Raw genomic sequence first — 22,687 nt, forward strand, 5'->3', positions numbered from 1 at the left:
ATCTTCTCTGTTTCACAGATAAGTAAACTGAGGGACAGAGAGGTTAAGGATTTTGCTCAGGATCACCCAGCTGGTGAGTGGAGAAGTGGGAACAAGAAGGCAGGCCCTCTAACTGTAGAGGCCCCTCCGTGGACTCAATCAGAGCACTTTACTGCTGCGCATTCAATTTTAAATTCATTCTACAAGTATTTTATGTAACGAATAATTTTTTTACATCATCTTCTTAGCTTGCTTCCATATATATTTTTTTAAGTTTATTTATTTATTTTTGAGAGAGAGAGAGAGAGAGAGAGAGAGCACAAGTGGGGGAGGGACAGAGAGAGGGAGACAGAGAATCCAAGCAGACTCCAGGCTCTCAGCTGTCAGCACACAGCCCAACGAGGGGCTCGAACCCATGAACCAGGGGATCATGACCTGAGCTGAAGTCGGACGCTTAACCGACTGAGCCACCCAGGCGCCCCTGTAACGAATATTTATTGTCCATGCATCAGGCATTGTTTTTGGTATTGGGGATACACCAGTATGAAAAGCAAAGGCCTGCCCTCATGAAGCTTAAAGAGAAGGGGAACAGGGACAATCAGGAGACAGATTAAGCAGAGTCTAATGGTCCCCGTGGACAGAGCTTTTTTCACACTGAGGAGACAGACTTGACGGAGATGGAAAGCTATAAAGATAGCTGCAGGGAGAGGGAACAAACAGCACGTGCTAGGGCCCTGAGGCTTGAGTGGGGTCCATGTGCTAGGGGAACAGGAAGCTGGGGGAACAGGATGAAGACCACCGTGCAGGAGTAGAAGAGTAAGACTAAGTAAAGTGGGAGAAGATGACAGGGAGGAAGGAACGAAGGGCTGGGCCTGATCACAGATGGCCTTGATGGCCAACATAAAGACTTTGAAATGATATGGAAAGCCAAGGGGGGATTTTATTTAAAATTTCTTAGAGAAGATCTTTATTGAGGTGTAGTTGACATAAGCAAAATGCACAGTTAAATGTACAATTGGATAAGCTCTGACGTAGGTATATACATGTGAAACCATCCTCACAGTCGAGACAACAAAGATACTCATCACCCCAACAGTTTCTTTATGCCCTCTGGTAACCTTCTCTCCAGTGCCTCCCTGGCCCTCGTCCCATGCCCATGCAACCGACTCATCTGCTTCCTGCCAGGTTAACATGCTCTTGATGCCCACTATTTTAGATCGTCTTTTGAAAAGCCTCATGAATCACACATCATTGTATTATCACTTTATATAGACAAGGGTTGTTTAAATTTACCTAAATCTCTACCAGTTTATTGGCTCCGCATTCATTCTTGCATCTCAGACTTTCCTTGGGAGATCCTTTTTTGGAAACACATCTTTTTAAAAATTCTTCTAGCCAAGGTCTGTTGGTAGTAAATGTCCTTCGTTTTTGAACATCTGAAAATGTGTTTACTTCAAGTTCACACAGGAAAGATGTTCTTCTAGGTTGCCATCTATGTTCACTTAGTCCACTGTGTTCTAGTTTCATTGTTGCTACCAAGAAATCTGATGGATAGCTAGCATTCCTTAGTAGACAATTTATCCTTTCTTTCTGGATTCTTTTCAGATCTTCTCTATTTTGGTGTACTACAGCATATACTACTAGGTATGGGTTTATGTTTATTTATTCCACTTAGTATTAGTTGTGCTTTCTGTATGTGCAGCTGTGGATCTGTAACCATTTGTCAGTTTGGGGAATTCTTAGCCAGTATCTCTTTAAATATCATGCTTCCCCCCCCCCCCTTTTTTTTTTAGCATTTTTATATTCTTTATCAAAGACTCTGATTAAACAGATCTTAGACTTTTTTCTGTGTCTCTTAACCACTCTTTCATTTTTCCAACTCCTTGTGTTTTTATGCTATATTCTGGTCTATTTCGTGGACAGATCTCCATTTCACTGATTACCTCTTTAATAATCATATTTCTCATTTCTGATGATTATCTGGCTTTTATTAAACTTTGCCTATTAATGCCAATAGTGATCTGCTGCCTGCTCATTTTATTTCCATAAATATTTCATCCACAGTTATTTATAATTGACACATGTACACTTTATCCTGATTATGGTTATAATTTTAGGATCTCACAGTCTTAGGGGTAAGTGTATTGGTTTTACTTTGACTATCACTGATGGTCAACTTACATGTTTGACAGTTCTTGACTGCCTAAATTAGGCAAGCTAGTGGGTTCTCAGTTGAGTTTAATTTGTACAACGTTGTACTTTAAAGCTGTATTGCTTGCTTGGGAAAGTTAAACACAGCAGCTAGTGCACTAGCAATGGGAAGTCATGGAGGCAATGGTCTGCGGTCAGTTATCCTGTTAAAATTTGAGCAAGTGTAAATCTAAGGGCAGTAGTTCTGATCAATATTCCGATTGCCATTTTCATCTAAATAAAAATTAAGTCTTCAGAAACACCACATGCAAAATTTGAAAATGTACGTCTGAAACAATCAACTGAGAATAATAATAATTCTGTTAAAGGGGAAAAAAATAACACTGACTCAGCAATATAAAATGAACAAGAATCTAGAAGCACATCTTAAAAACAACATATTTTCTATGTATTCATCTATATATTATTAGTATAAAAACACAGGTTGCTTCTCAGAAGGTCTAAGTACCATTTAAGTTTGGGGAAAAAGACTAATTCTTCTTTCTAAATTAAAAAATAAAAATGATTATTGTAAACCTGACCTAATATTCATTAGTTATGAGAAACAGAACTTTCTTTTCTTTTTAAACTTCATTCTTTATTTTTACCAGCTTTAAAAAAATATAGAAATAAATGGTGTCCTCTCTATTCATTTACTAGTAATCTTGAAATATATTCTAATAAACAATGCATAAAATATTTCAAACTCTTTGGAACAGAGTCAACCCAACTGTAATTCAGCCCATTCCTATTGGTATGCAAAACAAAACAAAACAAAATGAGAGAGAGAGAGAGAGACATATAATCAGAAATAGAAGTGATTTTGAATTGCTTACCTGCTGGCTGTTTTGACAGAACAGTTTTTCTTGTGTCCTCTTTCAGCTCGGTTATCTCTCAGAAGCTGATGCTACATACAGTGTCAAGACAAAGTTGTAGAACAAAAATATTTTCATTATATTATTTTTAAGTAGAAAAAGTTCTCATTCAAAGGGACACTATTTGTTCACTTGCAGTGCTTTTCTTCCTCCCCCCACCCCCGCCACTGGTTTCTCTCAAAACAAGACCGTGATTTTTGCTAGGGAGCCCATGGCCACTCTTGTAAAACTGTTAGTAAGAGTTGGCAGTCCAGTGCTTTCCCGGCAGCAAAATCGCCTCTTACAGCCACTTCATTTACAGTCCACAACCAGAGGTTCTAGAACTCAGCTCTAATCCTGGTTCTCTGGAGTGTGTCTTGGTTAAAGGAACATAACCTCTCTTGCCAATGGCCTTCTGCCATTGCGTTCAAGTGTGAATTTTTTGAGACTTTGTCATTTATGCTGACATAAAAGATCTAATACTATTTTCTCTGTATCTACTGGCCTAACATGGTAAAGAAACACACTTAAAACATTCTTTTTCAAAGAAATTATTGGCTTGGAAATATATAATTAGAAAGTATGTATATGTATTTGATCGCCTCCTCAAATGCTTCACCATCCACTTCCTTTCACACTTGCTTTACCCTAACTAATTGGAAAGAAAAAAAAACAGAATAGTCACTACTCTTTACTATGTGTTCACCTCAAACTGTAGCTTATCTTATTTATGCAGGAAATATAATTATACACAAGGCTGGGCCAAAAAGAAGTTGCATAGCATATTAGAAATGAACCCTAACACACCAACAGAAATCTTGGAAGTAATAATGCAGGATAGGTCTACGTTCTAATCCCAGCTGTGCCAGTAACTAACAAGTTACCAGGTTTTAACAACAGATTTACCACTTACAACACTGTGTAATCTCAGGCCAAGTACTTAACCTCCACGTCCATCCGTAAAATGGGAGATAATAATAGTATCTACCTGTAGGGCCACTGTGAATGTTAAACAAGAATAAACCATGCGAAATGCTTCGCACCATGACCAAAACATAAGTGCTGAGAAAGTGGTTCAAATGCTACCATTACGATTATGATTAATGAACCTGGGTGTCATTGGGTATTGTCTGACCAGGATCAATACCTTTTGATAAAAAATGCTGTGAACTTTTTAATGACATTATTTAGAATCAGTTATAAAGACATATAGCCATCTTCGAGAAGGATATAACTTAATTAGATCACCAAGAACAGGAATGTCTTAACTAAGTGTATCTTAAAACTCTCTTAAATACCTACTTCTTTCCTTCCCCACTACCACCTTCCTAGTCCAGACTATCATTGTCTCTTGCTTGCAGCGGCCTCCCTGACTCCAGAACTCGCTCCCATCCAATTCATTCTCCACACTGCAGCCAGTAATTCTAAAATTAGATCTGGCTACATTACTCTCTGCAGATAAACCCCCAAGTCTTGTACAAGGCTTCCATGGCCCATTCATAACTTGATTACATTTCTAAACTCCTAATTTATCACGCTTCCTCCTACTTCCAACCTAACCTTCTTACTTCTTCTTTTTAAAACTTTAATTCCAGCTACCACGCAGGTTAAATATTAGTATCGGGTGTACAATATAGTGATTTGACAATTCTACGTGCTCATTGTGCTAAGTGTACTTACTCTTAATCCCCTGGTCTATTTCAACCCATCCTTCCACCCACCTCTCCTCTGGTGATGGTCACTAACCCCCTGCTTTCGAAATTACATATCCTGGTCACCCTGAGCCTGTTAGACTGGGGTGTGTCCCACATTCTTGCTCACCTGTGGCCCGTGGCTTCCGTTATGCATTGTGTTTGCACCTCCAAGGTCCAGCACAATGTCTGGAACATTTTAGTGCTCAATAAATATTTGTTGAATGAATGAATGATTGAATAGGTGAGATAAGATATAGGGAGTGAGATCTGGTATCTGATAGGTAGTGAAGCTAGAGCTCATTATTACTACTTACAGAAAATGGCAACCAACCATTTATCTTAAGTCCATTAATCTGAAAGTGTTTCAATTTAGAAACACTTCGTACCATGAAAACTAAATTGTTTCTGAAAATAAAAATAATTAATTACTTTGGCATTTCTAAGTCTAGTGCCTTTAAAAATATATATATATACAAACCAACATTTGTGACACAGATAGCTAGAGGTGAGATGATAAAATCTCTACCTCCACCTGAAGTGAATAGTAGTTAACTAACTTTTCTAATTTTAAGATAAAAGACAGATATGTGCACACTGTTCCTGAAATTGGTGTGAAAGCAGTGAAAACAAAGAACTCAAAATCCCCAACACAACAGTCTGGAATAAGAAAAAGAATGCTACATAAGAGACTCTTAAAAACTGAGAACAAACTGAGGGTTGATGGGGGGTGGGAGGGAGGGGAGGGTGGGCGATGGGCATTGAGGAGGGCACCCTTTGGGATGAGCACTGGGTGTTGTATGGAAACCAATTTGTCAATAAATTTCATATATATATATATATATATATATATATATATATATATATAAAAGAAAAGAAAAGAATGCTACAGTTCAGTTTTTTTTTTTTTTTTAATTTTTTTTTTTTAACATTTATTTTTTTTTGGACAGAGAGAGACAGAGCATGAACGGGGGAGGGGCAGAGAGAGAGGGAGACACAGAATCGGAAACAGGCTCCAGGCTCCGAGCCATCAGCCCAGAGCCCGACTCGGGGCTCGAACTCCCGGACCGCGAGATCGTGACCTGGCTGAAGTCGGACGCTTAACCGACTGCGCCACCCAGGCGCCCCCTACAGTTCAGTTTTGAAAGTGCAACAGTAATGGCCCAAATAAATATTAGTCTGTCCTAGTAGGTCTGGATAGTTCTCAGAGGGGGTACCATCTGGATCAGCTTAAACAAGCTAGCACCTTCTGTGAACTCTGATGTTAGAGCTCTTCCTAGGAGATTTATATGAGAATTTCTTTTCTTCCTCAAGTGTATAGTTTTGATGGGCTTCGTGTATAAAAAGAGACACACACTGGGATTATTCAATACAATACTCCTATGTTAAAAAGCCATCACAATTTTCTCACTGTATCAGCACAACTCTAATTCTGGGTATATCTTTGCAGCTTTAAAATCAACCTCAGATAGGGGTGCCCTGGGTGGCTCAGTGGGGTTAAGCTTTGGCTCAGGCCACGATCTCGTGGTTTGTGGGTTCGAACCCCGCATTGGGCTCTGTGCTGACAGCTCGCAGCCTGGAGCCTGTTTGGATTCTGTGTCTCCCTCTCTCTCTGCCCCTCCCCTGCTTGTGCTCTGTCTCTCTTCTCTGTCAAAAATAAACATTTAAAAACATTTTTAAATCAAACTCAGATAAAAAAATATAACTCAGATCTATGGGTCATGAATCTCATAAGTGAATATGGGAGTCTAGATCTTTTAAGGGGCAAAGACGGAAAAAATCCAGAATGTTATTAGAATAGAAAGTATGTATTTGTATTTGAGAGCTTCTCAACACATTTCTGCTACGCCCCAAAGAACAAGAGAACGGATGGAAGAGTGGGGTGGGCTAGGGGGGCGGAATCAGTCATGAATTCGAGATAAAAGACACAGGGTCCTGAGCTCTAATAAGTAAGAGTAGATCCTCAGGGTTTTTGAGAAATTCCTCCCTCTCCTTACTGATAATTCTTCTGTTTCCTTGGACTACTATCAGTGTCACAAGTGAGGTCAATTTTCAGGATTCTGACTCGACAACCGTCAACTCTGATTAATAACAGAACTTCTGAATATGGTGCGAAGTGCTTCTTACCTTCCAACTTTCAGATTGCTGGACTTAGGCCAGACGGAGACACAATTCCCTGATTAGTGACCTGCAGATGTATATTAAAGAATGACTCGCATAAGAATTATGTTAAAATTCATTAACACAAAACCCTAGTACAACGTGAGGTTTCCGAAAGGTGCACGATTTTTAAAACTGCTGAACTAAACCAGGAAGGGAAGTGTTCCTCGTGGATGATGGTTCTTACTGTGAGAAAGGGAGCTGGGAACTGCCGTGGCTATTCATGATATTTTTACGGGCTTCACTACAAATTTCAAATCTCTAGCACAAGAGGAGAAGCCAAGAGAAGAAGTCTTCTCCACAGCAATCCTCTCTTTACCACCTGATATTCAGAGGCGCTCAAGACCATGTGTGTTCCTTGTTAGCAGCCACTTCTCAGTAATTTCTCAAATGTCTACAGAACTTCAAGTCTCGTCACACGTGGGCTCTCAGTGTCCTCACCTTAAAAGGAGAACTAGCACCCAAACTGTGATCTGTGATTCCTGAAGATACTTGTAAATTCAGTCAAAATGTCAATCATTAGATATTCAAAGAGGAAAAATCAGGATTAAGTCAGATGAAGCAAAACAAACAAAAAAATGATGCTTCATATAGCTGTCGCTCCTCTTTCCTTCCATTTCTGAAACCGACTTTCATATTTCTCTTGAGCCCTTTATAACTGCCCTCTCTGTGGTTCTCTCAAATATTTCACAACATACTGCCATTATTGCTTTCCTGCCCCCAGATTAGAACCACCACAAGGGAAAAGCTATGTTGTTTTTCTAAACACCTTCTTTTGTAAGGAGAGAGAGTACCTGACTGATAATGATTGACAGGTAATACTCATTTAGTGAATGTGTAATAAAAAGAGTGAGAAGTACGCAAGGTGTTAATGATAATGGGATTTAGCCTTAAAGACAGAAAGACGAATCCTAAGACAGGAGAAGTAGAAAGGGGTGGGATTTAAAAAAAAAAAAAAAAAAGCGGGGTTAATGTTCATTTCTGTAGGTGAGAGGTTGATGTGGGAAAAATAAAGGTGATCATGCCTGCTAACAGTAATTCATTCAACAGGGTGAAGGATTTTTGCCCTCTTTACGGTGTTGCATTTCATCGCTCGCATCTAGGGTTAGCAAAGTTTCCTGCGCTAGAGTTAGATTTGAGTGAATTAAGAGATTCTTACGCTCAAATGTAAGTGGTCTGTATGTATATTTGTATACGTACACACAGGTACAGTCATTCCTCATTATTCATGGATTCCATATTCTGAATTTGCCTATTGGCTAAAATTTATGTGTAATGCTAAGATCAATACTGCCGGCACTTTTGCAGTCCTTCACAAACATGTGCACGGTGGTAAAATTGGGTCCCCTGTCACACGTTCTCCACTGAGGTCTGACAAGCTGATGCACTGTCTCTTGTTCCGCTTTCAGAGTGTAACGAGTGTCTTTGTTGCAGTCTATTTAGTGCCACGTTTTTTTTTTTGCATTGTTCTGCTCTGGTTTTTGATTTTATCGTTTAAAATGGTCCTCAGGCAGGGGGCACCTGGGTGGCCTCAGTTGGTTAAGTGTCCAACTTCGCTCAGGTCATGATCTCATGGTTTGTGAGTTCGAGCCCCACATCGGGCTCTGTGCTGATAGCTCAGAGCCTGGAGCCTGCTTCAGATTCTGTGTCTCCCTCTCCCTCTGCCCCTTACCCGCTCACACTCTGTCTCTCTCTCTCTCAATAATAAATAAACATTAAAATAAATAAATAATAAATAATAAATAAATGGTCGTCAGGTATAGTACGGAAGTGTAGTCAAGTGCTCCAAGTGCAAGGCTGCGAGGGACCTTACAGAGGAAACACGGGCATTAAAGAAGCTTTCATCAGGTATTAAGAAGCAATGATACATATTAAATAAGCTATTGTTAAACACAGAACACACATGAAACAAGAAAAGGTCTTGATCAGTAACTGAAAATGTCCTGGCCTCTCATGAACCCAACCTTGTATTTTCCCTCCAGAGCAGTGTTTCGATATTTGCTACTTTTGTGTTCACATCGACTTTATAGAACATAGCTACTGCAGGTAATAAGAATCTACTGTGTTCATTAATTAATAACCTACATTCAATAATTAACCTGAAATTAATAACCTACATTAATTAATAACCTACATCAAAATGTGAAATGATGTATCAAAGTTTAAGCAAAAGGCTGATGCAAAAATTGGTAAAAAAAAACAAACAAAATCAAAACAAAAAACATCAGGCCAACTTTCTTCTCTATAGAGAAGGCAAGTTTCTTCTCTATTAGCTATTAGTTGATTCTTTAACTGCAGGAAAAAAAAAAGCTTGACTGGAAACAACCAGTTATACTGTGAAATAAAATACAACTTTATAACATCACTTTAGTATTTCTAAAGGGTAGAAAAGAAGCTTTAAAATTGTATTTGGAGATAATCTATATCCTGATGCGACTTACTACCAGAAGCAGAATCTTCTTGTAAGCTTTGTACACAGAGGGGCATGAACCATGCAGGAAAGCAGGAAGTCTAATTTTTACATTATGAATAATCAGATGAAAACATCAAAGATATAACTTAGTTTGGTTAATTTCCAAATTTTAGAATACTGGTCCTTACTATACTATTAATGTGAGAAATATCTTTTAAAGGGGATAATTGCTCTCATGGAAAAGAGCAAGTTTACAAGCTACCTTTAAACTGAATTCACATGATATTTTCTTTAATTAGGTTTCTGTGTATTCGGAAATAAGTATAGTTTATAATGAAGTATTTAGCAACCCCCTTTAAAAAATTTTTTTTAATGTTTATTTATTTTTGAGGACAGAGAGAGACAGAGCACGAGCAGGGAAGGGCAGAGAGAGAGGGAGACACAGAATGTGAAGCAGGCTCCAGGCTCCGAGCTGTCAGCACAGAGCCTGACGCGGGGCTCGAACTCATGAACTGTGAGATCATGACCCGAGCTGAAGTTGGACGCTTAACTGACTGAGCCACCCAGGCGCCCCTAAAATTTTTTTTAAAGGTGCTTAAAAAAATCTTTTTTGAGTTTATTTATTTTGAAAGAGACAGTGGGGGAGGGGCAAAGGGAGAGAGGAAGAGAGAGAGAATCCCAAGCAGGTTCCTCACTGACAGCACAGAGCCTAATGTAGGGCTTGAACTCACAAACCATGAGATCATGACCTGAGCTGAAGTCAGACACATAATTGACTGAACCACCCAGGTGCCCTTATCACCCTCCTTTTATGAGCAAAAAGGTTGTGTATATACAACCAACTGTGGACCTACTGGCCAGCTTAAGAAATAAAGTATCACAAATATATTAATGTTGTCAATTATCATTACCAACTACAACCCCCTCTTTGTCTACCTACCACCTGTCACAGAAAATGATCCCTGTGGATGTGAGGTTTTTCATTCTCATGTATTTAAAGGTATTTTTACATATCATGTTTTGACCCACTAAAAACAACTTTATAATTCAGAATGAAAAAAAAAAAAAACTCAACAAGGATGCAAAGTCTAAAATGCATAAGCTTTTAAAACTCATCAAAGCCTTAAGCCCTAAATTGCCTTAGCACACTGCAGAGAGAAGATGAATACATTCAAGGGAAAAAGAAAGTTAAGTACTTATTTATATTGTAAAGTTAACTGAAATGAATGCCAAGTTTTTGTTACGGGGACCAATCGCTGTGCTGCCATGTTTTATTAAGCAATAAAAAAGAAATCTCACTTAAAAATATGACATAACTTGTAAGAAACTATCACGACCTTCTGAACTTCAGAAGTAAAATATTCTCGTTTGCTGATCTTATGTTGGCTGCAAATCAACTTTTTAAGCATGTATCTTGATACCTTAACTTCGTGAAAAACAAGTATAATGGTAGAGTCCTATAAACAATGTGAACCCCAGAGCCTTTCCACGGGGGGACCATATGTGACTGAGGAACGTGGTGGTAAGCACTCTGATGTTTACCGAGCATCATTCATTTGGTCGGTGTCTTAAGCACTGGCACAATAACTCCTTTTTAAATAAGCTGGGATTTATATCTTTTATTATAGAGCTGATCCACGACCTGGAAGGGAGATCTATAATATTTGAAAGAGACCTAAGTAACTTCTCTTTGGATTACAATGCTCCTTACCTGGCCATGCTCTGTCTTAGTGCCAGGGCTAAACAATGGCTGTAGAGGAAAGAGAAAGGAGTTAGCATGAACCTAACTACAAGCGCATGCTCTCACATGATCAATCTGCACGCGCTTTAAGAACGTATTCACCACCAACAACGGAGCCTTAAATATGCTTTATTTAATGGATATTTCATGTAATTCTAGACTTACACCAATTTGACAGAATTGTAAGAGTGCTCATAACCCAGTAATTTCAATTTAATAAGCAAACTCAGTTAGAATTACATTTCCATTTAATTATGTTAACATAAACTGCTGGGACTGTATCCATTTTATGAATCAATTCTGGTTATAAAATCTTCAATGCTATCATTTACCACAACTTAATTATAGCATCGTTACAACAAATTATGACTTCTGGATTGCTGGAGTTCTAAAAAACATTAAAAATACAAGAATATTATATCCTCTGGCTATGCCCCCAGGAACAATCACGCAAAGCCCTTGAATCATGTGACTTCTGGAGCATCAGCTGAAGGTACCTTGAACCTATTCCTTCCATTGTGATAACAACTTGGGCTCTGGCTGTTGTCAATGACAACATTCAAAATATAGGAGTCCCTGCACAGTTGAGCCTTCCCTTCTCCGCTGTCCTTGCCCTACATGGTCCACTTATATTGTTTCAGCTGCTCCTTGGATCCTTAATACTCGACCCATCTGCTGACACCTTTTCAATGGGAGTGGTTATTAGCTATGTGCCCAGTCCTTTGGCAGTGTTCAGCATCAAAACTACTTGTCAACACCAAGGAACAGGAAATCGAGAGAAATTTTAGTGGCAATAAGCCACTAAAAGCCCACAGGGAACGACACCAATATTAATGCTACTTGGTTTTTTTTTTTTTCGAGAACAATAATATTGGGCATTTTTTATGTACCAAGTACTCTTTAGAAACGTGACATGTATTATTTCTTACCCTCGTCAAAACCTTACAAGGTCATTCTCATGTTCCAGATGCAGAAATGAGACGACAGGCTATTTGCCCACAGTGTGCGTTCAGAGGACAAGACGCTTCTATTACAAAGGGCACGTTTCCTTAGACTTCTATGTAATCTCTAGCCTCTGTGATACTAACACCTGGGAATAAACAGCCTCTACATTCGTAGGAGTTGTCTATGCTCTTCCTGGAACACTTCTTAAGCTCAAAGACAGTGATGCTCTTTGGCAGGTCATTCTACTTTGACGTGGAAATGGACGCTCATTGGTATCTGTAAATGACATCTGGATAATTACCAACTAGAAGCAAATTATTTATTGCAGTTATCTGGACAACTTGACTAATGCATTTCCCCTCTGTACGGACTGTGCCTTTACATGACCAATGTATGATTTACTAAATCACGATGTGTAAGTGAATCCATTCAGAGTTCAAGACAGAACAACAGATTTAGCATAACAGAGCAAAACTATCCATTGATATGTTTTTAGATTACACACTATAATTAACTTTTGAGAACAACCACGTTTAGGTTTTTAGTATAGTATCAGAGAATATCCACAATGATCTGAAATGAAAAGGCTATTAAAATACTCCTTCCTTTTCCAACTAGTTATTATCCGTGAGGCTGGATTTGCTTCATGTGCTTCCACCAAAACAACAGATTACCACAAGCTGCAGGTGGAAGCAGCGACGGATCTACTACAATGTAAATCCAGCCTGGTGTGGTTGCTAAATCATGGGTTTTAGAATCAGAAAGATCGAAGTTTGAATACTCTGGCACTTACTAGCTGGGTGAACTCTGACAAATACTTTTATTTTTTGAGTCTTGGAGCAATAAATGATTTATAAGACAACTATGCATTTGGTTATTCAGGTGATCTAAATGTATTTCTCATATATATTTGGTCTTCTTCCATGATTCCTGGCTCACAGCTCCCCAAACCCTTGGAATTTCCAAAGCATTGAGAGTGAAAAATTGTTATATTAATGAGGTGGCTTTTGGACCCTACCTAAGGATGGGAGCTAATTGTCAAGGGAACCAACCTTGGATTGGATCTTTCAGTCCCAATTCCTGACCTCTGGGACAGGGAGAAGGCTGGAGGCTGAATCTTCCCCAAGGCCAATGATTCAATCAATCACGCCTATGTAATAAAGCCTCCATAAAAGTCCCAAAAGGCAAGGTTTGGAGAGCTTCCAGATAGGGGAACAGGTGAAGATGTGGGGAGAATGGCATTCCTGGAGAGGGCATGGGAGCTCCACACCCCTACTCTGTACTTTGCCCTATGTATCTCTTCCATCTGGCTGTTCCTGAGTTATGTTCTTTTATAATAAACTGGTAACCTAGTAAGTAAAACATTTCTCTGAATTCTGTGAGAAAATTAAATAAACCAAGGAGGGTGCTGTGGGGACCTCTGATTTACAGCCAGTCGGAAGTACAGGTAACCACCTGGACTTGAAATTGGTGTCCTCAGTTGGAGGCGGTTGTTGGAACCTCCAATTTGCATCTGGTAGGTCAGAAGCATAGGTAACAGCCTAGGTTTGTGAGTGGAATCTGGAGATGTGGGAGGTTAGGGGGCAAGGCAGCCTCGCAGGACTGGACCCTTAACTTGTGGAATCTGATGCTATCTCCAAGTACCTAGTGTCAAAACTGAGTTGAAGCAGGACAGCCAGCTGCTTTCCTGGAGACTTGCTTGTTGTCGTGAGGAAGAAGCCTCCCAACATTTGGTGACCAGAAGTGTCAGAGATGAAGTGTTCTGTATGAGTGTCCAAGAAGACGTAAGAGAAGAAAAGGTAGGAAGGAAAATCTGAGTTTTTCCATTACATTTGTCTTCCTCATCTATGCAATAAAATGAAGCCCACCTCTCTTTACAGTATTGGGAAGCTTAAACAAGGCTAGGAACCTGGCATAGAGTAGGTGTTTAAAACAAATATTAATTTCTTCTCCTGTAGTACACAGTGGAATAGAGTAATATGTGAACTTTTATTCTCTGAATTTTTTGTGAGAACTACCTATTTATTCCTAAATGTCAGTAGAGACAGCAATGTTCATACGTAATATTTACAGGTTCCCCAACAGGTTTAGCATGTTATCAAATACATAATAGATGCTGAACACATTGGTTTTTTTAATTGACTTTTGGTTGAGCAGAATATAGTGTGTGACTTTCCAAGTCAAATTATCTATAAAATGGGGGTGTCATCACTGCTTCAGAGAGGCACTAAAACACTGGAGAGACTGATGCATGTGAAAATACTTGGAAAAATAAATACACTATCCAGATAAAGCATTACCATCATCATCATCATCATCATCATCATCCTAAATGTTTTATACCTGGTTTAATAATTTGTCTGTAGTTTACATAAGTAGCTTGAATAATACCTTATATAAGAAGGACTGTTCTTATCCTTATTCCATAACTAAAAATTATGACACATGAAAGCTAAAATGACTTTCCAAGGGAAACACAGTAAATCAGAGGAGGAATTGATCAGGTATATTTATTTATCTCAATCTGAAGTTAAAGCCATTTTTACTATACAGCAATAGATGCTAAATTTCAAAGTATAAAAGTATTCCCAATGAACTAACCTTTAATCCAGGCAAATCTTGCTTCAAGCAAACTTGATATTTATACAAAAGATAAGATAAAGTGTAAATATTTGCTTTATGAGGGAATCATCATAGGATTATAGGTAGTTACCCACTTGCATTTAAAGTAAGTTTGATTTACATATAATGCCTCAGGTAAATGTCCTATACTTTAAAATAAAATAAAAGCAAATATGGATATCATTTAAAAGTCAACTAATATTCATATTTACTCTATTTATTAATTTTTTAATGTTTATTTATTTTTGAGAGACAGAGACAGAGACAGAGAGCTAGCAGGGGAGGAGCAGAGAGAGAGGGACACACAAAATCCGAAGCAGGCTCCAGGCTCTGAGCTGTCAGCACAGAGCCTGATGCAGGGCTTGAACTCAAAACTGTGAGATCATGAGCTGAACTGAAGTTGGATGCTTAACTTACTGAGTCACCAGGCACCCCTTCATATTTACTCAACTTAAAACAGGTATCTCATAAGTGAATGGAAAAAAGGAAAAAAATCTGGAACAATTTAGGGTTAGTCCAGAAAGGAAGGTAGAGTGAATAAAAAGTAACCCCACAGAAGCCTTAAATATTTTAAAGAATATGTAGTCATATATTTTTTTCTGCATATTAATATCTGTATTTTCAGAAAGTCAACAGAATAATTAAATGTGAATTTCAAAATATACATGTTATTTTTCTTAGAACCTAGATACAGATTTCTCTGCTTAGCTGGATTCAGGTTCTTTTTAAAAAATTTTTTTTTTTCTTTTTTGGTGTTTATTTACTTTTTTGAGAGACAGAGAGAGGCAGAGTGTGAGCAGGGGAGGGGCAGAGACAGAGGGAGACACAGAATCCAAAGCAGGTTCCAGGCTCTGAGCTGTCAGTACAGAGCCTGATGTGGGGCTCAAACTCATGAACACGGAGATCATGACCTGTGCCAAAGTCAGATGCTAACTGACTGAGCCACCCAGGCGTTCCTGGATTCAGGTTCTTGTTGCTTTTTGTGTACCTTTCTACAGTTATTTAATGGCTGTTTCATTTATCTGGGCTAAGTATTTTCTATTAAAAGAGGCCTAAAGTATATTAACAACTGGACTATAAATACACAATGCATACACAATTATAAAGAGTTATGCTAAATATAAATATGTGACTAGTACAATGTTAATTATTACTTTATTAAAACAATCAGACTTCATAATTCTGCAAGGCTTCTCAAAAACCACACAGATACCTGTGTCAGTTACCTTTAAGACTGAGATTTCCACATTCTGAGGGGTGCAGCAAAGTTGGCTGTTCACCAAATTTCCATAAGTAATTCTTTTTTACAATTGAAATTATTGCCAAATATAATTTTTATAGAAACTACCCAAACTTTATTGGCCAACCTCCACTACTCTCATAAACTGAGCTGAAAACTTTGAGTGAGGTGCGCTCTTGCATATTGAGCACCACGCTGGGCATTCCTTCTATTAAGGAAAAAACATCCTTTTCACTTCCCAGCTCAGCAGCCCTTTTTCTTTTGAATGGTCATTTCTAGGCTGCTCTCCACTACCCTTGTTGATCATGCGAGCCTATAACCACATAGTTTCAAAACTGAAGTCCTAACATTATTATGTTAGAGCCTGTAAAATAGTTTTTCCTTTACTCATTAGAATCTGTTTTTAAGTCTGAAATTCTATGAAGTAAAATTATTTTAAGTACTCCTATTTCAGACTGTTTAGACGGTGATCTTCTAAAGCAAAACAAATATTGACTTAGACGAATCACAGTTAACTGAATGAAAGTAGTTTACTTCCAATTAAGAGTTCCTGAATATTTAGTAATTTAATGACCATTTCTAGCCATTCGTCCAGGTCAGTTATTACAGCTTGGAGGTAAACTGTAGAAGGGATCACACAAAACCATGGTTATCTGTGCTTTCCCTATACTTTTGTGCCAGTGGCAGGAAGGGGTGAGTCTTCCATCACTAGCCAGTAGTGGAACTGGGTAAACTTGACCCTAGAGCCTATGCTTTGATGTGTAAGGCATTCTGCTGTGTACTATAAGAATCTTAAAGAAGAATGAGACGAAGTCTCTAACTCATGGTCCACTAAGGTGAATGAAAACATGTGTATAGCAACTATGTTCTAGAGAATAATGTGAATAAATACTATAACCAAGGTAGAGATAAAAAACTAAAGGGAGAATACAGAAGGTACAGAGAATTGCTGGTGGGAATTTTGTGGAAAATTCCAGGGATTCCTTAGAGGACATTGTGGCTGATGTTGCCTCCTCAATAGCCCTGGGACTGCCTACTTCTCCAGACTTCTGGTAATGTCGGTAAATTAAACTGTGATTTGTTTAAACCATTATTTGTAGAACATTCCATTACTTTTTTCTGAAAGTCTGTACACACCGGTCTTCAACCATTTCTCAGTGCATGTTGTCTGATGCAGTTATGAAAATATCCTCACATATTTTCAGTAGATATCTAAAATTTTTCACCATAAAAGTTAAATATTTGCAAATGTTAGTTTCTATAAATTACATATGTTAACATTTTAAAATAAAACCATGATGCCATTCTTAAATATACCCATTGGAGTCCAAATATCACTGTGGTTTGATATCCACCATCAATGCATTTAAAAACAAAACAAAACAAAACACCATGAAAATCACTTCTTTAAAAGTTGAAAATTTTACATGGCTTATTTTTCTCCTTGAACTCCTTGGATTTCCAATATCACTGTTGCACAGAAGTTTATCCTAATGTAATATATTTTTATGTTTGAAAACGGTATATTAGTAACCCTGCCATATTCCTCTGCAACAATGATATGTGTCTTATCCGTCTATCTATCATCATCTATCTATCTATCTATCTATCTATCTATCTATCTAATTTTCTTAAATTTCTGTGACTATAAAACTAGAGTTTTAAAATTATTTTGATGAAGTGATCAGCAATACTGATTAAGGTTAGTTGATAACAGTTATTTAAGATCTGAAAAAGTTGTCACTGGTATTTAATTAATGAAATTAACATAAGTGTATTTTGATAGTTCCAAACAAAAATGAATACAATTTTATTAGGAATAGCATAATAAACTTTTCCCCAAACTGGTTCGTGTAGTCATTGATGAATATTACCTTTAGCATCAATTCTATTTATATTTTTTATTTTTCAATTTGAGTGCTCAGAAACCTTGTTCACATAACTTGGTAAATGGAAATAAAAAGAATCTGGTTAGAGCAGTTATTTGATTACTGAACTCGTTTAGAGATTTATACCAAAAATCACACAATGATTTTTAGATAAAGGAGTATTTTTAACAATCTACCAGCTGCTGAAAACAAAGAATTAGAAACAATCTACCTAATTTGCAAAAGGCTTTGTAATTTGGTCATTAGATTCAATCTGTCCACATCAATATCAGCACAGTATTTGGAATGTCCCTCTGTTTGAAACCCAAAAGGATTTTATGCTGTGAAGCAAGGTGCCAAAGGGTAGGACTTGGGGGTGTCTTTTTCTTCCAAAGTTGCAGAAAGGCAGTTGTGAAAAATAGGAATCAGCAAAATTGCAGGGGCTAATGATTTCAGAAAAGAAGGTGTGTGTGTGTGTATACATGCAAAGGAATCTGGACATTGACTCCCTTAAAATTCTTGACCAGGATTCCCTAGGAAATTATTTGCATATCTTGAGGGTATAAATATCTTGTTTTTTCTACTATGAGACTGAGTCAGTTTTATGTATCTGATTTTATCATAGGGAGTAGGGTTGAATGAAAGTATGGACTTAATTATCTGGGCAAGAAAGTTGGGGAAGCATATATCTAAAACTACATCTGGCCAACTTTGAACACTGACCATATACGTTCTCTTGTTAAAGGAAATGGTAGAAAATTTCACCTGTTGCATTTCCTTCCCAGGACAATGAAGCAGACAAATTGAAGCAAAGTGTGGTCGGTTTTGAAACTGACCAGAGAAAGAGACTAGTCCCCAGAAGGGTACTAATAGGTAATTCAGCTGGGGCTGTGTGTATCTATGTGTAGTACAAAGTGTGCCTGTGTACTTACTTGTTTGTGTAAAATAAAATACTCATAATGCTGTATTCTATGGTGTCACCCAAAACGAAACTTGTAGAACAAAGCCTACAAGGCACCTTGTTCATTTGCCCTACATAGTAAGGGGCAGGCCTGAAGAAACGGATGAAAATATAGATTTGTTGAAAGAGGTACTTTCAGCGTATAGATTACAATTCAATTTTAATGAGAGACTCATAATTAGGGAGCTGCAGGTGGGAAGATCTGGTTTGGAATTCCTATGTGGAAGCAGGCAGTGGCATGGAGGTTAGACTTCACGGGGCCTTGACTACCATGACTAGGGCTCTGGTCTAGACCTTCCTCAGAGTGCCTCTCTGACAAAGAGGGTGAGCACGCTGACTAGAGGTTTCTTAAAGACTGGTACCTATCCTCTGGAGGAGGTCACTGTTTCACATGGCGTCGGGGCAGAAGTCTTTAAGCTAAAAGCTAAGTAAGGATATAGGAAGAACATCAAGGCCAGTAGCATTTCCAGGCAAGGAATTGCAACCACAAACACAAGAGAACCTACTCCATTTTTGAAGGAACCCTAATGCCTAAACAAACAACTTGGCCACCTTTGACTTTAGTCTGTGACTTTAAATTCCTGCTGATGTCCACTACCCAGAAAGGGGCTGCTAGGAACTAAGATGGTGACAGAGGAGGCTACTGAACTCCTTTCTTCTATGAACACACCATTTTCTAGCTATACATGGAATAATTTCCTTGTGAGAAATCCGGAAACTAGTTGAGTGACTCCTATACATCGGGAAGATGAGAAAACACCCATGTCAAAGTGGGTAGGAAAGGCTGAACACACTCTCACCATAAATCCCACACTGGCACTAAGCCATACACTCAGGAGGGACCCTCCAACTCCCAACTTCTCCCTGAGGAGCAAAGGTTTTGGAAGACACATCTAGTGTCCCAACTTTGAAGACTCCCACCCTTGGATGGGGCCCCAAAACACCTCGCTCTGAAAGCCAATGGGGCTTGTGTTCATGACACTTACAGGACTATAGTAAACAAAGAAGCAGTTCTTAATGGGCACGTGAGAACTTACCACAGCAAAAGCAGTTCTAAGAGGGAAGTTTATAGTGACACATGCCTATATTAGGGGGAAAAAAAACCTCAGATAAACACCTTAACTTTACACCTCAAGGAACTATAAATAGAAGAAGAAACAAAGCTGAAAGCTAGCAGAAAGAGGAAAATACCAAAGGTTAGAATGGAAATAAATCAAATAGAAAATACAATAGAAAAGATGTATGACACTAAAAGCTAGATTTTGTAAAGATAAAACTGACAAAGTTTTATCTAGACTAAGAAAAAAAGAGAAAAGACCCAAATAAATAAAATATGAAATGAAGAGAAGACATTACAACTGATAACACAGAAATATTAAGAATCCTGAGAAACTACTATAAACAATTACACGCCAACATCTTAATTCCTAGAAATATATAGTCTACCAATTTCAAATAATAATTAGAAAATCTGAACAGATCACGTACTAGTAAGGTGATTGAAGCAGTAATCAAAAAACCCCCAACAAAGAAAAGTCTAGGGCCATATGAATTCACCAGTGAATTCCGCACTGACAGCAGTGAGCCCAATGCGGGGCTTGAACTCACGAACTGTGAGATCATGACCTGAGCCGAAGTCAGATGCTCAACCAACTGAGCCACCCAGGTGCCCCAACTTCTCAGAGTTTTTTAAGAAGCATTCAGAGAGGTGGAAGACCATGTCTATTTAAAAGAAAAGAAAAGTTTTTGAAGACATGGCAAAGGGGGACAAGGGCCATTAAGAAAGAAAAATGACAACTTCTATCCCTCCTACAGGGAAAACCAAAAAGAAGTTCAAGGATCCCAGTCAATGCACCCAAGAGTACTCTCTTGACCTTTTTCTTATTTTGTTCTGAGTATCGTCCTCAAATCAAAGGAAAGCATCCCAGCCTATCCACTGGTGATGTTGCAAAGAAACGGGGAGAGAAATATTATAATTCTGCTGCAGATGACAAGCAGCTTTATGAAGAAAGGCTACTGAGCTGAAGAAAAATACAAAAAGGAGGTTGCTGCATAGTGGGCTACAGGAGAGCCTGATGAGGCAAAAAAGGGAGTCATCAAGGGTGAAAAAAAGAACAAAAAAAAGGCAAAAGAGGAAGAATATGAGGAAGAGGAAGAGGATGAAGAAGAAGAATATGAATAGGTTGGTTATAGCCCAAGTTTGTTTTTTCTGGTCTGTAAAACGCTGAACTCCCCTATACACAACTCCTTTCCTTTTAAAGAAAAAATATTGAACTGCAATGGTGTGCAAGTTATGGTTGCAAAGTGTAGTGTCTTTTTTTGTATAGTTAACATACTACCAAATGTGTCTTTAGATAGCCTTGTCCTGGCAGTATTTTTAGTAGCCACTAACTTTGCCTGGTACAGTAAGAGGGTTGTAGACAGGCATGGAAATTTACAGCAGGTTCTTACTGGTGCACACCACAAATTAGTTACAAATGGGCACTGTACTGTACTCATCTTCCCTTGTCTCTGAGGCAACTAATACAAGATAATTGTTCTGTTAACTAAATACCACTCTGTAACTGCAACAACAACAAAAACCACAAAACACAAAAAACAAACAAACAAACAAAACCCTGCAGCTGTTCTGTTGACATTCTAATGCTTCCAAGCAAATACAATTTTTTGTTGAAAATAAATAAGAAAGAGCATGAATCCTTCTCAAGCTCTTCCAAAAAATAAAAGTGGAGGGATCACTCCCATACTATAGCACTGTGAGACCAGCATTATATTCTATATCAAAGCCAGATAAGGCCACTATAAGAAGATTATAGGCCAATATCTCTGATGAATATAGATGCAAAATTTTTCAACAAAATATTAGCAAACCAAAGTCAACATTACATTGAAAGGATCACAAATAATGACCAAGTGGAATTTATTCCAGGGATGCAAGGATGGTTTAACATCTGCAAATCAATAAATGTGACATACCACATTAACAAAATGAAGGACAAAAATCATGTGATCATCTTAATGGCTGCAGAAAAAGAATCTGACAAAATTCAACATCGTTTCATGATAAAAACTCTCAACAAACTGGGCATAAAAGGAATGTACCTCAGCATAGCAAAGGCCTACAACTAGCACCATCCTAAATGGTGAAAAACTGAAAGCTTTTCCTCTAAGATCAGGAACAAGACAAGGATGCCCATTCTCGCTACTTCAGTTATTAAATATTAGTATTAGTATTTCGCAACTTAGTATTGGAAATTCTATCCTGACCAGTTAGGCCTGGGGAAAAAGGCATCCAAATCTGAAAGGAAAAGGTAAAATTGTATTTGCTTGCAAATAACTTGATATTATAAACAGAAAACCTAAAGACTCTACCAAAAATCTGTTAGAATAAAGAAAATCAGCAAAGTTGCAGGATACAAAATCAAGAGACATCAATCAGTTGTTTCTGAAACAAACTATTAGAAAGAGGGATTATGAAAACAATGCCACATATAATAGCATCAAAAAGAATAAAATACTTAGAAATAAATTTAATGAAGGAGGTAAAACACCTGTAAGCTGAAAAGTATAAAATATTAGTGAAGGAAATGGAAGAAGACACGAATAAATGGAGAGATATTTATGTTCATGGACTGGAGAAATCAATATTGTTAAAATGTCCATACTATCCAAATCAATCCACAGGTTCAACGCAATCATTATAAAAATTGCAATGGCCATTTTCACATAAATAGGGGAAAAAAATCCTAAAATTTGTATGGAGCCACAAAACACCCCAAATAACCGAAGCAGTTTTGATAAGGCATAAAGCTAGAGACATCACACTTCCTAATTTCGAGCTATATTACAAAGCCATAGTCATCGACACAGTATGTAACTGGCTAAAAACAGACACAAAAATCAGTGGCACAAAATAGCCCAGAAATAAACCCATGCATTTATGAGCAATTAATTTTGACAAAAGAGTCAAGAATATACACTGGGGAAGGATCATCTGTTCAATAAATGGTCTTGGGAAAATTG

At 38.0% G+C, this 22,687-nt stretch overlaps 1 protein-coding gene and 1 pseudogene across 1 annotated transcript in view; one reads left to right on the plus strand and one right to left on the minus strand.

The window, feature by feature from the left end:
• The window catches only part of GPATCH2 (G-patch domain containing 2), a 175,027-nt gene that overhangs the window by 39,341 nt on the left and 112,999 nt on the right, over positions 1 to 22,687 (minus strand). The window contains exons 7-10 of the mRNA XM_030302053.1: positions 10,999 to 11,037; positions 6,893 to 6,902; positions 6,842 to 6,859; positions 3,006 to 3,076 (exon numbers count right to left, since the gene is read on the minus strand). Of these exons, the coding sequence (XP_030157913.1) occupies positions 3,006 to 3,076; positions 6,842 to 6,859; positions 6,893 to 6,902; positions 10,999 to 11,037 (138 nt within the window). The remainder of the gene's footprint in view (positions 1 to 3,005; positions 3,077 to 6,841; positions 6,860 to 6,892; positions 6,903 to 10,998; positions 11,038 to 22,687) is intronic.
• LOC115505504 lies at positions 14,431 to 20,846 on the plus strand (annotated as a pseudogene).

The sequence above is a fragment of the Lynx canadensis genome, chromosome F1 (assembly GCF_007474595.2).
Source record: "Lynx canadensis isolate LIC74 chromosome F1, mLynCan4.pri.v2, whole genome shotgun sequence".
In the NCBI taxonomy this organism is placed as follows: domain Eukaryota; kingdom Metazoa; phylum Chordata; class Mammalia; order Carnivora; family Felidae; genus Lynx; species Lynx canadensis.